The 16602-nt window shown below is 38.4% G+C and overlaps 1 protein-coding gene across 3 annotated transcripts in view; it reads left to right on the forward strand.

The window, feature by feature from the left end:
* si:ch211-269c21.2 (carbohydrate sulfotransferase 8) overlaps positions 1–16602 on the forward strand; it is a 66846-nt gene that overhangs the window by 23241 nt on the left and 27003 nt on the right. For all 3 annotated transcript variants that reach the window (XM_053505227.1, XM_053505230.1, XM_053505229.1), the window contains exon 2: positions 7991–8181. In XM_053505227.1, coding sequence (XP_053361202.1) covers positions 8022–8181 — 160 coding nt within the window. In that variant the 5' untranslated portion in view covers positions 7991–8021. The remainder of the gene's footprint in view (positions 1–7990; positions 8182–16602) is intronic.

Consider the following 16602-nt stretch of genomic DNA (forward strand, 5'->3'; position numbering starts at 1 on the left):
GTAATGAGGGAAGTGGTCAGGGCCAGAAGAAAGCAATCAAGTCAAGATAAAGAAATGGATAGTGAGGAGATATGAGCAGGTGTGCTGGTTTTTTTATTATATTTTTTTTACTCAGAGCTGTTGGTAAAGAAAACGGCAGCGTCTCTCCGGTGACCTGGAAAAAAGCACAACTGCATGCATCAAGCAAACAATTTTGGTGGTTGCCTTTGGGACTAATGTGGCCCATCTGGTAAAGAACGTGGTGAATGGAGGTGGAGAAATAGGGAGTAATGATGTTTTAAAATGGATTATATCGAATTCAGCATGTCCTTATGAGCACTTGCATCTAGGATTTGTTCTTTCTCATAATCCTACTGAGCTGGTGTTCCATGCTGAAATAGTGCTGAAAATTCAACATTATATAAGGGATAAAATGATGGAATAACATGATGTTATAGGAAAATAATCAATAACAGGGTGATGTGATGCAGCCTGGTGTGCGAAGGTATCACTACGTTAAAAGTGGAATATTTTCTACTAAGAGAACTTATTTATTTAATAAAGGGATTTATTGCCCTTATACTACAGCAATTTTCCAATTACTGATTAATTCATTAAATATTAATTCCTTATTGAATGGTGGGTCATGCTATAACCAGTTATAGGTACATTTTAATTTCTTCTTCCCCTTATGGTATGGTAAGGTGGTAAGTGGCATCTTGGTGGTTAAACCCCTCTGAAATTAGGCCAACATGGAAGTTTCAGGGTCCACCCAATGAAAATAAGTTTTAAAGAAACAACAACAAAACTGAGAAACTGTCTATTAAAACGCACTGAATCTGGAGACTCCTTCCATAAATGTTTAATAAGCATCTCCTTATAGAAAGCATCACCACATTAATAATTCATCATACAATCACTACAGTCAGAGCTTCTGTTATAGAAAATTCCGCATGTGACTAATCAGATTGAACCGATTTTATTTTAATAAATGGATTCTTAAAGAGAGCATGGGAAGTGTAAAGGCAGGAGTCGCTGATTAGCTATAAGAAGTAGACGTGGTGCTATCAGGGTGATTGAACACAATTCATGGCTAGCAGTTCTGATTTCTCATCATTTGCCCGATTTGGCTGCTTGCCGTTTAAAAAAGGGAAAGCCACTTGCTTTAAAATGTTACATAAACATGGCATTTTATAGCTCTGTAGTGTTCAGTGAGGTTAAAATGTATTTATTTATCTGCTATACCGCTAATCATGTACAGGGTCTATCCCAGGAGACTTTGGGCACGAGCCAAGGAACACCCTAGACAGGGTGGAAATCCATTACAAGGTGCACATACACACTACGGGAAATTTGGGAACCTAAGTAACCTAATCTTTGGAGTGTGGGGGAAAACCAGAGGAAACCCAGCAAGCACGAGGAGAACATGCAAATCCCATACACATAGACCCTAGGTGGGGAAACGAACCCTCGACCCTGGAGGTACGAGGCCACAGCGCTATCCACTACGCCACTGCGCTGCCAGTGATTCAAATGCACTGATTAAATATTCTCTCTTGCATATTTTTCTCTGTTATAAACGCAGGGTTTTTGTTGTGATTATGTCGCCCACAGTTTTTTTGAGATGCTGCTGAGTTGTTGCTAAGCTTTGTCATCATTATGTGCTACTTGGTATTCATGGGATTATAATAATTATGATATCACGAAAAGAGTTTGCAGGTAACGCAGTGTGCATGTGGGGGTCATGTGGACAATGTAGGATCCAGATCCTAATGGTGCTGAGTGACATTCCCAGTACTGGCTACATTATGTACTGTATTTTTTATATATATATATATATATATATATATACACTTTAGTTACATGGAGGTTTTTGTGTGTCCTGACACGTGAACATACCTTGACCCATTTCCATCTCTTATTATTTCTAAAGCCTTTTTCTAACACTTAGATAATGACATAAAAACAGACATTATGACAGATGTCATGAAATTTGACGCCTTGTTCCAGTGGCACCGGACATTTTAATGAAAGTCATGTCATCATTACAGATAATTATTATCATCAGCTATTGGATGCCATGACAGCTTATGTCACATGCTCACTTTTGCTACGTGAGCTCTCTTTGAAAACTGTCATATGTAACTGATAGATTTGTTAGAAGGAAGCAAAACATAAACACATTTATGTCTTTTGATCACCTAAAAGTAGCCATCATATAATCGAGACCTACACACAAATCAGACACCTTCATGTGTTTGATTTTTTTTTTTAACACTTTGTTAACGTATAAGTGTGAACAAATGTCCCAACAAGCTCTTATAGTATTTTCATAGTTTTATCATGATAGAAATCGTGACTTGAGAAATACCACTATGATGTCATTTTGTCAAATCTTAACATTTTTAAGAAACTATAGGAAATGATCTTTGATTTAATTCCATTCAATAGATCTAATGTTTTTTTGTCTGATTTGTCTCGAACGGTTTTATTTCTTACAGGTTTAAGTGATTAAAAAAAAGTATTTATAAACATTACAATGTAGTATAAGTCTAAATGGTGCAGTGGTAAAGTGCTCGCCCTATCATCGGAAGATCGCAAGTTTGATTCGCGGGTGATGCTGTAACCTCTCGCAGCTGGAGGTCTAGAGAGAGCTGATTGGCCAAGCTCTCTCAGAGGGGGGGGATGCGGTCAGCTGGCGTCATGTGGTTCGGAGGAAACACGTGATAGACTTCGGCCTTCCTGACTGAGTGGTAATAGTAGCCTTAATGTGGGAGCACATACACACCCATACACAGTATGATATGCAGTGAAATGCTTATACAACTGCCCTTGACATAAAATTTGAAAAGGAAAATAGAGTATTCAAATAACGAAATGAGGAAATTATTCCGATATAAAATACTACAATAATTTACGAAAAACTGCAGCATCAGTGAAAGATAACATTGCATATAATGTATGAAGGTGAGTCAAAAATTATCTGCACTCCGGTTATGTCAAAACTTTTTTGTTGAAGGTCTCCCCAGACACTGCTGCGCAGGTGTGAACGTGTTACATCATTTAATTTGTAACTGCGGTGTGAGCGAAAAATGGATGACTTGTGAATTGCACGAAAGAATAGTAGCGTGCAGTGATTTTTTTTTTTTTTTTTTTTTTGGTGGTCTGAGGGCGTACCTGGTGAAAATATTTATCGAAGACTTGACGTGTTTGGACATCTGGCAAAGTTGATTCACTTTTGATGAAAAAATTAAGACTGCGGTACATTCGTGGTGTGCAGTTTATCCCAAAAGATTTTTTTTATGAGGGAATACGAAAGCTTCCTGACAGATGGACAAAATGTAATGAAAAGCAAGGAGACTGTCAGATTTTTAACTCACCCTCATATATTCCTGATTTCCCTATATTATGATGGAAATTCTTGTGTGTAGGCCTACTTATTTTAAACCGCAGCAACATTTAAAAGGAACAACTCTAGCCATGAATTAGAAAAGAATTTGATTGTTTTAAAACTGACATCACCCCTGTACACACCTCGAAAATAACCACCAGCGCCAATGGATATGCCAGGTCTATCACTGTCAAAAAGTCAAAACTTTGTGAAGATGCCCTCATTTTTACAATTATAGCATGTCTTCGAAAAGCATACAACACTCAGTAGCAACCCTGTAATTCATCTAATCACACCATTGTATTCCTAATGCCAAACCTGAGAAAACAACACAAGTGCACCTTATAAAAAACTGCACATATTATAGAGGTCTGATTGTGCAATTGCTGCATTTTTAAATGGCATTAAGCAGAAAAGGGAAAAGGTAAACTTTGACTGATTTTGAATAGCGTTGTAAAGAAACATCTTTGTGGGTTTAAAACAGTATTGGCTCAGAGGTTCGAGCGCTGCTCTTTTGATTAGGAGCTGGAGAGTTTCAGTTCTGTTACCACAAAACTGTCTCTGTTGGGCTCCTATCTCCAAAAATTGCTTTGGACAAAGAGATCTGCTAAATGAAAAGCTTTCTTTGCAATATTTGGAATTGTTTTTGTGATCTCTTTTGTGAAATTACCACTCAGTATTGGAATTGCTGCTCATTTGATTTGGATTGGTACCCTGGCTGTAATGCAATTCTGATATCTTTGTGTATTCATTTAGAGCGAAAAAAAATCCCCCGGTACTGTATTTTTGTGTCTGCAAAGCATAGGCGAGACACCGGGATCCCCATCCGTCATTGTCTCACTTTTCCTCTATCCACAATTCCTCATGGAAATTTAACCAAACTGTCTTTATGTCTCGCTCTCTCTCGTTACTCTATTTTTTTTTTTTTTTGGGAGGAGGGGGGGATTTTTTTTCCAGATTTTCTCCCTAATTTAGTCGTGTCCAATTCCTCCCCGTCAGTAGGGGGCTAAGGGTCACTAGGGGGCTCCCACATTAAGCTACTACTACCAGCTGAGATGGCCGAAGACCATCACGGTTTCCTCTGAACCACGTGACGCCGGCCGACCACATCTTTTCGAACTGCTCGCTCATGCACCGTTTGGTGGCGTTTCGGAGGACAGCGCTATCCGCTCCTTCCGCGTGCGTGAGCTCACAGACGCCCCTCGATTAGCTGTAGAGCCGTGATTAATGTGGGAGCACTAAGTACCTTTCATATCCCTCCCTTCTGAGAGAGGGCTCGGCCAATCAGCTCTCTCAAGAGATTACTGCAACACCCGGGAATCGAACCAGTAATCTGATTGCTATTTTAAGGCAGAATCTGATGTGTATATACTGTAGTAGAAGACGGTTGATAGCAGACCAGAATTTTTTCACAGAGAAGCAGAAAAAGCAGCTGTCCTGTAAATGGGGAGAGCTGGCTGGTAGGACCAAATTAGCCAGAAAATTCCATTCATCCATCTATGGTACAGTATGCGCCAAAATACAGTACTGAAACTCGCGCATCTCGGATGCACATATGCATTTGCAGACGGCGCAACTTTTAGTCGGCCATTTAAGTAATCAGTTGTTGTTGTTGGTCTTTCGGCTGCTCCCGGCAAGGGGTCGCTACAGCGGAATACCCAGTCGGCACTACAACTTGGCACAGGTTTTACGCTGGATGCCCTTCCTGACGCAACCCTCCCATTTTATCTAGGCTTGGGACCAGCACTACATCCAGTGGCTGGGGTTTGGGCACTGGCTGGGAATCGAACCCAGGCCTTCTGCATGGCAGCAGTTAGTGTGTCTGTGTGAAAGTCGTTCTACAAGTCCCGCCCCCGATAACCTGCCCCCCTTCGTTATTCCTGCTGTTATACCCCTATCTCACCAATGCGGTTTGACTCCGCCTTGAACTGCGCCTTCCATTACGCGCCTGCATTACGCGAGCAAATCGTCTCCTTTTTCAGGAGTCTGCAGCAACTTTCGTTCCAGGAATCTGCGTGAACGATACAGTATGGTGTCACGAGGCGGTCACACACTTCAAACACTTACATTAAACATATACACACTGAGACGGTGGGGTATATGACATTCCAGAAAGTTCACTTGGCAATATAATGAAGCTGAAATGCCGTGATGCTGCTAGGTAGCACAGGCTCTGTGGAACAGCACAGCTTAAGGGCAGGGCAGACCCAGGATGAGATGGGGAGCAATTATTTTTTCTTCTTGCCTTTGAACCGGGTAACAAATGTACAATAAATAAAAAAATTACTGCTTTTTGTAGTTGATCAGTTTGGTTCAGTGTTACACACACATCCTATCCCTGAGTAATGATGGCGAGAGAGCACATGAGCATGTTACAGTACGTATGCATGAAAGACCGGTGTGCAGCATTAATTAGGTCACTCCCCCCCCCCCCCCCCATACTCCTTTTAAACCCCACCCCCACCCGCTACACAGGCTTTAAGCAGAATTTTGTCATAGAGACCATATGATTTTTTTTTTTTATTTTTTTGGTAAAGATTATTTTTTAAACATGTTTATTCAACTTACTAATAAAAATTATTATTTTTTGGAAAAGATTCTGCCCTGTGCACATGTACAGAGCATTTGCTTCATGAATTAGGGAGTGCTGGCTCTATACTTCCCTTGTGACATTTAAATTAGTTTTGTGACATACAATATGATTATCATTTTATTTTTAGCTCAGTAAAGCACTGTTCCGATCAAGCTACTAGAGCGGAAAAAAAAGATTGTGAGCCTTCATTTTAGAAATGAATGCTGTCTCTGTCCTGAGTTTCATGTTAGCACGCAGCCAAAACACGGTATTGGTGCTAAAAAGGGCCTCACCTACTGTAGATGAAAAAGTGAATTTTCAGATTTTTTATAATATAATATTTTTCAAAATACTTAATGCTTCTTATCACTTGATCAATGCTTAGTTTTTTGTAAATATGCATGCACATACATTTTTTTATCAGCTTTAAAAAACACATTAAATACAATTTTATGCCCTTATACAGTATGTGGTGACTTTTTCCAATTCAGATCTTTCAATGATCTTAATTGTCATTTAGATTAAACTTATATAAAAAGATACACTTTTTCAGGTTTATATTATTATTATTATTATTATTATTATAAATTGCAAAATTAAGATATTGCAACATGAATTTGACATGGTTATGGACACTACAGATTTTTTGCTTTTTTAGCTTTTACCAAAAACAATCTTTCTCATGCAAAGCACTTAGGTAGGCCTGGAACTACAAAAAGGAATTTTAACTTAATAAAATATAGTTTTTGATGATTTATGGCCACATAACTTAAGGTGTGTGTCTAATTTGGAGCATTTAAACAAAACCACTGTTAGTTATTTTGGGGGGGGGGGGTCCTCAAAAATTCTAAATATTGCACAGAATGCAACATTTTACAAATGCTTCTAGAATCATCCACCAACGATATATGAAATATGAATAATTAGCTATTTTAATCAAAATTGTTTGAGGTGAGACAATATAAAATGGAAAAATGCCCATTTTGGGGCATGTATAAAATCATCTCTCCAAAACAGCTGAAACTACAATACCAACTTGAAATTTTTAGGGAAACCCGATTGCTCACTTTCATGTTGCATAGACTTCAGAAGTAGCTTCTTTGACACACACAATTTACAGTGTGTGTGTATATATATATATATATATATGTGTGTGTGTGTGTGTTTTGGCTGACAACATTTTTGTAATGTCATGAGAGATCCCAGTCTGGTTGTCCACCTCTAGTCTCAACCAGATCCCATGTGAAACTCTACCACAAGCTAAGAGAAGAAATATGCCACCTGTATCTGTATTCAGTTACATCCCTGCTTGGGGATGTGTTTCAGTGCCAAACGCTTAGATACTATATAAGTTCATGAATTAAGGTTGACGTTTTAAGTCTATTTTTGATGGTGCCTGTACGTCTGTGAATGCTGGTCCCAGACAAGGTGGCTTGGAGCACGGTGCGATGGTTCTTGTGAAGTTTCAGGGAGAGAAACGCCTGACCTTGACTTAAACTGACGGATAATTTGTTGCCAACTTGCAGAAGAGACACATCCGTCCGTGTGAACTGGACACACAAGCGTCCACCAGCGCCACTTGCACATTACAGGAACTCGGCTGGTCACATCCTCCATACAGTCCTGACTTCACTTCCACATGTTTGAGCCATTAAAGGAATTCCTGTGAGGCCGGTCTTTTAGACATGAAGGCCGCAATCCGATCATGACTTTTTGGGTTGCTTGTGTCAGCTGACCATTTTAGGATTTCTGAATCTGGGGTTTAGGGACAGAAAAAAAGAAGAGGAGCCTAGCAAAATATGGCTCATTGTCTATTTTTATAGGGAGGCTCTTTATTTAGAGCATGCATTGTTTTGTGTACTCTTGATGATAATGAATTGTTTTGGAGATTATTTATTCACATCTCCGGAGAGTTCATAGTAAAAACTAATCCATTATACCATGTGTGCCATGCTGAGTCGCTTTACTTTAAATTTTATACACCGCTGCGTTTTTTTTTTCTCAATGAAAGCATTGTGTGTGTTTGTCTCTGTGTGTTTGTACTGTAGGCTCGAGACTTAGGGCCGTACTCAGTAGGCCATGGAGTGTAAGGTGATAGACCGAGGCAGGAGGTGTCTGCGCCTGGCCACCATGAGGCTGCCGTACATGTTCTTGTTCCTGCTGCTGTTCAGCGCCGGAGGTCTGCTGCTCCTGCTGCACCTACAGTACCTCACAGAGACGATTCATGAACAGGCTCCAGGTTTGTCCAACTTTCAGCGAGCATTAATTTATACAGTATGCTATACTAAGCAGAATGTCATTTTCTTGCTTTGCCTCTCTAAGTAATGAGTTCCTCATCACTGCTTATTGCGCAGGTGACTCCCAGTGCAGTAACACCATATGCTGCTTTTTGCAAACCGGTCCCTAATAATTAAATTAAACCGAACTAAATCCATAGCTCATCCTGTGTAGTGTCAGAACTTACGGTAACATCTTGATCAACTTAATGTTTAGCAGCGTGTATCATTATATAGCATGTCTAGCGGGCCATATCACATGACGTCTTTCCTGCTGGGCCGTTAGAAGCAGAGCTTGGTTTTCAGCGTTTCCACGCTGAGCAGGCAGTAACTGCAAGTGGAGCGCTATGAGAAAATATTATTACTCTACTTTTGAGCTGCACATGGGAGTCATACACACGCATTTATGTAAGGATGTCTTTTCTTTGCTCCTTTATCTCTCTTTCTTATTCTCAAAAATTTGGGTCAGTGCTAAGGCTTTACAAAAAAAGCCAAACCATCTACAATTGTGTACTTTCAAAAAGTAATGAAAAAAGGAAACAAGTTTCTTCTTCTAATCATTAGGTAGAAGCTTGAACGTTCTTCTGCTCAGCCTATTTGCTGTTGAAGCAAAGTTTGACGTGTTATACATTCTGAGATGCTTTTCTGCTCACCGTAGGTGTAAGGAATGGGTATTTGGTTGATGACAGTCTTTCCAGTCATCTTGAACTTTTCAATTATCAGCCCAAACTGAAAAGTCTTCAAGCTAAAATGCAATATGCAGGATTCCACACCGTTTATTCCATGTTCCACTGTATGCTGATGTTCACCCGCAGCATCCTGTAAGGAAATCAAACATGAAAAAAGTCATTTTTTAAATGTGCAATATTGCTGCATTTCTTTCCTCGAAATTGGCAACTTTAATTTGTATGAATTGTAAAAGCAGCTCCGTATAATTAAATCTAAAGGAGCATTGTTCCGACTGTTAGAGAAAAGCTAGACCAGTGATGAGAGAATCAAATCAATTACTATTGACCGAACCCGTGTAAGCACTCAGTGGAAGGGAACTAAAGAAACAACTCGATAATGTCCGGAGGGCTTCTCCTCCATCCGTGTGGTTTCGTATTGTCTAAAGTTTCAACTTGTTCTCCCAAGGATCAATGCTTCCATGATCACAGGAATGTTCTCGGTTTGTTTCAGATCATAAAGCCTGATCATAGATGGGTCGTGTACTGTAGATCGACATAAACCCTAATACAGTTGCTGTGTAGGTTATATAAGTGGCGTTGAATGATCGAACAGATCGGTTTCAAAAATTTTGAGTTGAGCTCATTGCTGCGATGAAGTAAATAGACTTCCATAGTTTCATGATGAATTGTATATACCTTAACAAACTACTGTTTGTTTCCTGCTTTTTATGTTGGACTACACTCATCTTTATGCATGCCTGATAGTGAAAAAGACGTTCCTCATTTTAAAGGAGGCTATTTATTTTGAGGGTGGACTGTCCAAGAGAAAAGACCACTTTCTACTATTACCTGACAAGTTTTTGGCTTCATGAAAAATTAAAAAAAAGAAATCACGATTTAGATTCATCCATGCGTACATGCAATCTCATTTCTGAACGACGGCGATTCACATGCATGTATCTCCCAGCATTCAGATCACGCTGCATTCACGTTTGTATTTGCTTGACAACAAGCAGGCCGGAAATTAGTGAACGATTCTGTCATTCTCTCAACTCAATCACTCCTTTGATTCCACTTATTATTCTTATTCACGGTGCGTCAATCAATAACTATTCCAGCCAATCAGAATTGGGGGGGGGGGCAGACCTGTTTCTGATTGCCTCCCTTTGATGGTCTCTGAATATAATTTTTTTTCTCTTTATATAATACTTTATCATCACATGCATTTTTTTATATTATTATTTTTTTATCAGCATAAGGTAAATGTCTCACCACATTACAAACTAATAATGATATAAACTGATGCATGTGATGATGAAGTACTTGAATTGGCTGCACAGGTGATATTTATTACAGTAGTTTTTTGTGGTTATTGTTAACATTAATTTAATTAACTAATTAACATTAACTAATATTTATTTGATTATTTATACAGATTTATTAAGTTATTTACTTTAAGGCTTCTAAAACAAGAAAAAAGCAACTTTTTCAGTTGTTTTCAAATCTCTCATTCCACACCTATTTCTATCTTCACCTACTATCAATTTGTCGCTCTTAAAACTGCCAAAGAATGTCTAAGTAAGTAATGTATTAATAATAACGATCGAACACATTTTGGTGCATACATTTTATTACTAAACTATAAGAGTCTTTTTCCTTCTTGTACTGTACAGTATGTGTGTGTATGTATAGCCTGGGTCTTTGAGCCAAAGTATTTCAAACTGTATTCAGTCATTTTTAGCTTTGATTAAATGACACATGGTGGCCAGGTCATGTGTGAAAATGATGCCTCAGGCTCCCAGGACCTTTCCTTCACAATTTACGTCATGGAATATGCCTGTGTTGTCAGGGAAGAAAAACTCCAGTTTTGCAGTAACCTGGTGATTCAGTACATTCAGGTCGTCAGCTGACTTCATTTTATTGCCACAAAGCATAGCTGAGTCTAGACCTGACCAACTGAAGTAACCCTAAATCATAATATTGTCTCTAGAGGCTTGTACAGTGGTCGCTATGCATGATGGGTGCATCGCTTCATGTGCTTTCCTTCTTACCCTGAGGCACTAATTACTAAGATTAACTACACCAGAATAGGGTCAGTCTTAACTCATCAGACCACATGACCTTTTTTGACTGTTCTAAAGTCTAGAATCTTTATACTCCCTATCAAACTTTTTGTTCTTATTAACCACTTAGCTGTTTAGTCCTAATTATTTGTGCATGGAAATGCTCTTACTTTCTCTATTGAATATACAGTAGCTATGGTTTTACTGTTGATTGTTTATTCATTTTTTTTTTTTTAAATAATTATTAAGTCTTTAAGTGATCTCCATTCATGATTTTTTTCTACTACATTTCTTCCACGGTTTCAGTGTTGGGTGTAACGATGTAACGATTTTGATGTAACGAGTAATCTAACGCGTTAGGTCCGCCATTTAAGTACTCAGTTATTTAGTTATATTTTTAAAAATTAAATCCGTTATTCAGACAACTTATAAAATCCGTGAGCCAGACACTGTGAGCCGCTGCGAGTGACCGCCCAAAGTTCTGCAAGGTCTGTGAGCTTCTGCGAGGACTGACCTGCGGAAAGACAATGAGTGGCACAAATGAGTGTGTATAGACTGAGCACAACCTCTTATCTGTTAGTGGTCATTAATGCAACAGGACAAAGTGTACCATTAGCAGACATGCATTGTAGCCTGTCTAAAGCTGCCTCATAACTAGTCTTATAACTAAATCATTAACCATTAAAATATTGGAAAATAATGGACATCTTATGGATTGTGGGTTTGCTGTTGGGTTTAGTATACCGTACTTAGATTCTACTGTCCCTTTCTATATCTGAGGCACAGAAACAGAGCAGGTAAAAATCACGTTTTTTTTTTTTTACCTGTCCAGTTTTGGGGAATTTATGTCTACTACAGCCTTAGATTCCTGTCCTCGATGACAGAAGTGCAACACCATGTGGTTTTCTGCTGTCGTTAGCCCATTTGTCATTGCCTCATGAGACCACACTGAGGACATCATATTTTCTAACAATTACATTGCGTGTATGTCCTCGTAAGATCCTTATATAAGGATGTTTGCCTTTGCTAAACTGCTTAGTGTTTGAAAGCCACTGAACAACTTATTAGGTGTCAATAAAAAAAACAATCGTAAGAAAATTGGACTCTTAGAGATTGGGGCTCAGAAGGTTTATGTGTGCACAGCACTTTAAAATATGTTATGAATTCTCTTTTCGTGTAATGTGAAAAACAAAAAGAATCAATTATCAGAACTATTATCCGGGAACCGCTGGAAATATTACACATAGGGAATTTACCTGCTCATAAGCGTCTCGCTTTATTTTGGATGGATCACGAATGCCCCGCCCCATAAAATGTCGCCTTAAGTACTGAAGTTTAGCCAGATGTTTGCCTCGGCATAAACGTGATTCTACTGTAAGTTAATGAACCAAAAACCAGCTTAGTTACTCGCACATCCTGGAGCCGCTTGAAACTCATTTAAAGTTAACATATTTTTAAGATAAGATGAATTCTGAATTAAGGTTAAGTGAGGTTTAATGTATATTTAATAAATATTTTACTTCATTTACATGTCTTACTAAATGTTTTGATTGTTTTTATGTGCAAAAATATAATTTTAGTGTTAATATTAGTAATATTGGTAATATTTTTGCGTGGCTGGAACAGATTATCTGCATTTGGATTACTTGCTATAGGAAAACGCATTTTGCAATATGAATTTTTGTCTCAAGTACTCGCCACCGGATTGGATTAAATTTGTATGCCGAGATACCTGTGATAAAATATATTACTTAGAATACATTCCTAAAAGGTTTTTTTTGGTAAGTTAGTGCTTTAACTAAATTAACTGTATTTGGTGTGATTTATATTTATAAATAATAATTGTATTACATAAGAGAGGTTAAATAAATGGGTACAAATATAATAAGCGTACATACATCCTGAACATGCTACGGCAGACACATTTGGTAGTTTGTGCTCATTTTCAGGCATTATTAGACTGCATTCTGTGCAAAATACTTCAGCGTTATGTACACACCAAGTGCTGTTCTACAGTACGGCTCATTCATATGCCTATGCAAAAACTACAGCTACGTGCATATTCGTTACCCTGTCTAATTTTGCTATTTTATACAAAATCACTTACAGTAAAATTATTTATTGGACACGAATTGAAGTTCTGTGAAATGCGAGTAGAGGAACATGGGTCTATGTGAAATTCATCAGACCGCTGCGAATGCAGTGAAATGTGAATTAATTAACAGAAAAATAGCCTAATTTCCTCAAGCTCCTTCTGAAGAATAGTTCTGTGTATAACTTATGTCATCATTTCAGCCTGTGATTAATGATGTAACCAGAATAAAGTAATTTTCTTCAATGGCTTATCTGTTGTTAAAGGATGTGCATCATATAATCTGACACTCAAGCCAATATTTTATTGAGATAATAAATAATAAATATCATCTTATACAGTGTGACTATGTTCAATGTTAATGTTAAAAAATAACTGCTTTAAGTACACAATATACAGTAGGCCAAAAGTATTGGAACAAAAAAGGAAAATCAGTGTTTTAATGATCTCAAATTTTTTTAAATGAGGCCAATTAAGATTATAAGAATATTTTGATATTTTCTGCGATGTAATTACTATACTACAATCAATACTTAGTATGACATCCTTCATTCTTCTAAACCAGATTGATCCGGCTGGGCGTAGAGTCAAAAAGTCACTCAATCCATGTGTGCCTGATTGCTTCAGTTCAGTTCAATTTTATTTTATTTGTATAGCACTTTTATCAATTGACATTGTCGTGTAATGTGAACGTGTATAAATCAAAATGATAAGACTGTCCCTGATGAGCAAGACGACGGCGACAGTGGCAAGGAAAGACTCCGAGATGGTAATAGGAAGAAACTAGGGATGCACTGAAATTTCGGCCGCCGAAAATTTTCGGCCGAAATAGCATTATCGGTTTCAGCCGAAACGTAAGAAAGCGCCGAAAATAAAAGCCGAAATTGTCGCCACACCTCTCCCATCCTCCCGTCTCGTTCGCGCTGTCATTACGCATCAAACACGTAGTATGTCGGCGGTTTGGAAGCACTTCAAAGTTTCAGATGAGGACAGCAAAGTTGCAATATGTTACAGAAAGAAATTTTATTTAGTTTTGTTATTGTTAAACAGCCTTATTACTGTTATTTATTATCAATAAAAGTTTGATTGCTTAATTAATTTGTAGTTTTTTTAATACAAACAAAAAGAAAATATTTTAAACATGTTTTTTAATGAAGCCATTTTCGGTTTCGGTATCGGTTTTCGGCCAAGTGCATCCAAAAATTTCGGTTTCGTTTTCGGCCCAGAATTTTCATTTCGGTGCATCCCTAGAAGAAACCTTGAGAGGAACCAGAGTCAACAGGGAACCCATTCTCATTTGTGTGAAGCGGTAGTCTCTACTGTGTGAGCCGTGTGAAAGTTCAGTATAACAGAAGATGTGTTTAAGTTAAAACGGAGTCCAGTTCGTTCTTGGAGGCTCGGGTAGACTGTAAGAAACTCCAGTTCTGAACTATCGAGCGACTGAAGTCACAAGTCCACAGAGAACAGCTGTCTGCATCAGCCGAGGACAGGACCGTCTTTGTGGAAAGTGGAACCGTCCCCAGTCCAACCAGAAGCAGGACACCAGGACGAGTCAGACGCTATGATCAATAGTGTCAAAAGCTGCACTCAGGTCGAGTAACACAAGTATAGTGACGCAACCCTGATCAGAGGCCAATAGGAGGTCATTTACTACTTTAACAAGTGCTGTCTCTGTGCTGTGATGACGCCTAAATCAGTTTAGGATGTAATATACAGGTTGAAGATTTTGAAGAAGAGATGAGTGAAATTAGTTTCCTCTCTTTAAAGGGAGTTAAGTATTCTAGGTTCTGATGTGGTGTGGTTAGTTTATCATCTGTATCAATTAAATTATCTGGGTTCAAAGCATAGATTTTTTTACCTAATATTTATATTTTTGTTATTGAAAAAGTTCATGAAGTCATCACTACGTATGTTGTTGTTTCTAGTTAATTTAGCTACGATATTAAATAGAAATTTAGGATTATTTTATTTATTTTCTATAAGAGTTGAGAGATCCAATGATCTAGCATCACAAAGAGCTTTTCTATAGTTCAGGATGCTCTCCTTCCGTTTTATTTGGAATATTAACAATTTAGTTTGACGCCATTTGCGTTCTAATTTCCGAGCGGTTTGTTTTAAAGTGCGTGTGTAGTCATTATACTAAGGAGCGAGTTTCTTATCTCTAATCATTTTCCTTTTAACTGGAGCTACATTATCTAAGGTATAACGAAATGTTGACTCTAAATATTCAGTCGCCTGATCGAGTTCTGTGGAGTCAGATGGCGATCCAATCAAAGTTGATAACTCTGGGAGATTATTGATAACAGGCCAGCTTCTCCCTTAAAGGTCCTCCAACTGTCTATATGTGGTAGTTGATGTGAATGTACATTTAAAGTGGTAGCACGGCGCTGTGCGTACATTATTACTATGAGACACTTTAATCGAGACAAGACAGTGATCTGAGATAGCTCCAGACAGTGGAATTGTAGTTATATTTCTTATAATAATATTAAATCTAAAGTGTGACCTGCTTTATGAGTGGGTCCTACTACACGCTGATTTACTCCTACTGAATCCAGTATGGACATAAACGCTGTTCTTAGAGGGTTCCTCTGGATTCTCAAAATTAATATGAAAGTCTCCAGCAATTAACACTTTGTCTACATAAACAACAGGGTTTGAGAGCTTCCTAAAAATTATTCACAGAGGAAGTCTTCTTGACTGGTACTGACTACTTCACCACTGTGACCTGGGGTTTAGGTCTGGAGATGACCCAAAGACTGAAAACTGTGGTCACGTATGCAGTTTTTCACTATTTTTTTTCAGTTAATTAGCACGGCTCTTCAGCCTTGGACTAATTAGTGAAACACCATTTTAGTGCACAGGGAGAACTATAATACCCTACATGACATATGTTGTTTTTGTTTGCATATACACAATTAGAATAGACATTGAATGTCAGGCATACCATTTTGCATACAGTATGATTTTGTCAGCTCCACAAAACGTGATGTGAATTAGCCGTGTTGCTAATGATAGAGGCAGTGTACTGTAGGTTTATAATTTCTTGCAGAATCAGGCTAATTTTTTATTTACGACATAAAAAAAAAGGCCTGTTTTAGGATCTCGGTGAAGGAAATGTTCAGACCAACTATGTGCTTAATGCTGTTTGTCGAATAGGATACTAAAAAAAGGAATATCACAGCTGGTGCTGGAGCAGTACTAGGAGCAGCAAATTGCCCAGGAAAAGCAATATATTGTTTGGGTAAAAAAAAAAATCATTAATCTGGTATCGGTTGAGAGCAGAACATGTGCTACTTCAACATTTAAGCTAAATCACTCTCACTCATCGTCTATATTGCTTTATCCTGTGGACTGGGTTGCAGGTGGCCTGGAGAAGACTTGGGGCACGAGGCGGGGTCATCCTGGACGGGGTGCCAATCCATTGCAGCGCACACTACAGGCAATATGAGAACACAAGTTAGCCTACACTGCATGTCTTCGGACTGCAGGAGGAAACCAGAGTACCCGGAGGAAACCCACCAAGCACATGCAAACTCCTTCCACAGAGATCCCGAGGTG

This window comes from Clarias gariepinus, chromosome 10, assembly GCF_024256425.1.
Source record: "Clarias gariepinus isolate MV-2021 ecotype Netherlands chromosome 10, CGAR_prim_01v2, whole genome shotgun sequence".
NCBI classification, from domain to species: Eukaryota; Metazoa; Chordata; class Actinopteri; order Siluriformes; family Clariidae; genus Clarias; species Clarias gariepinus.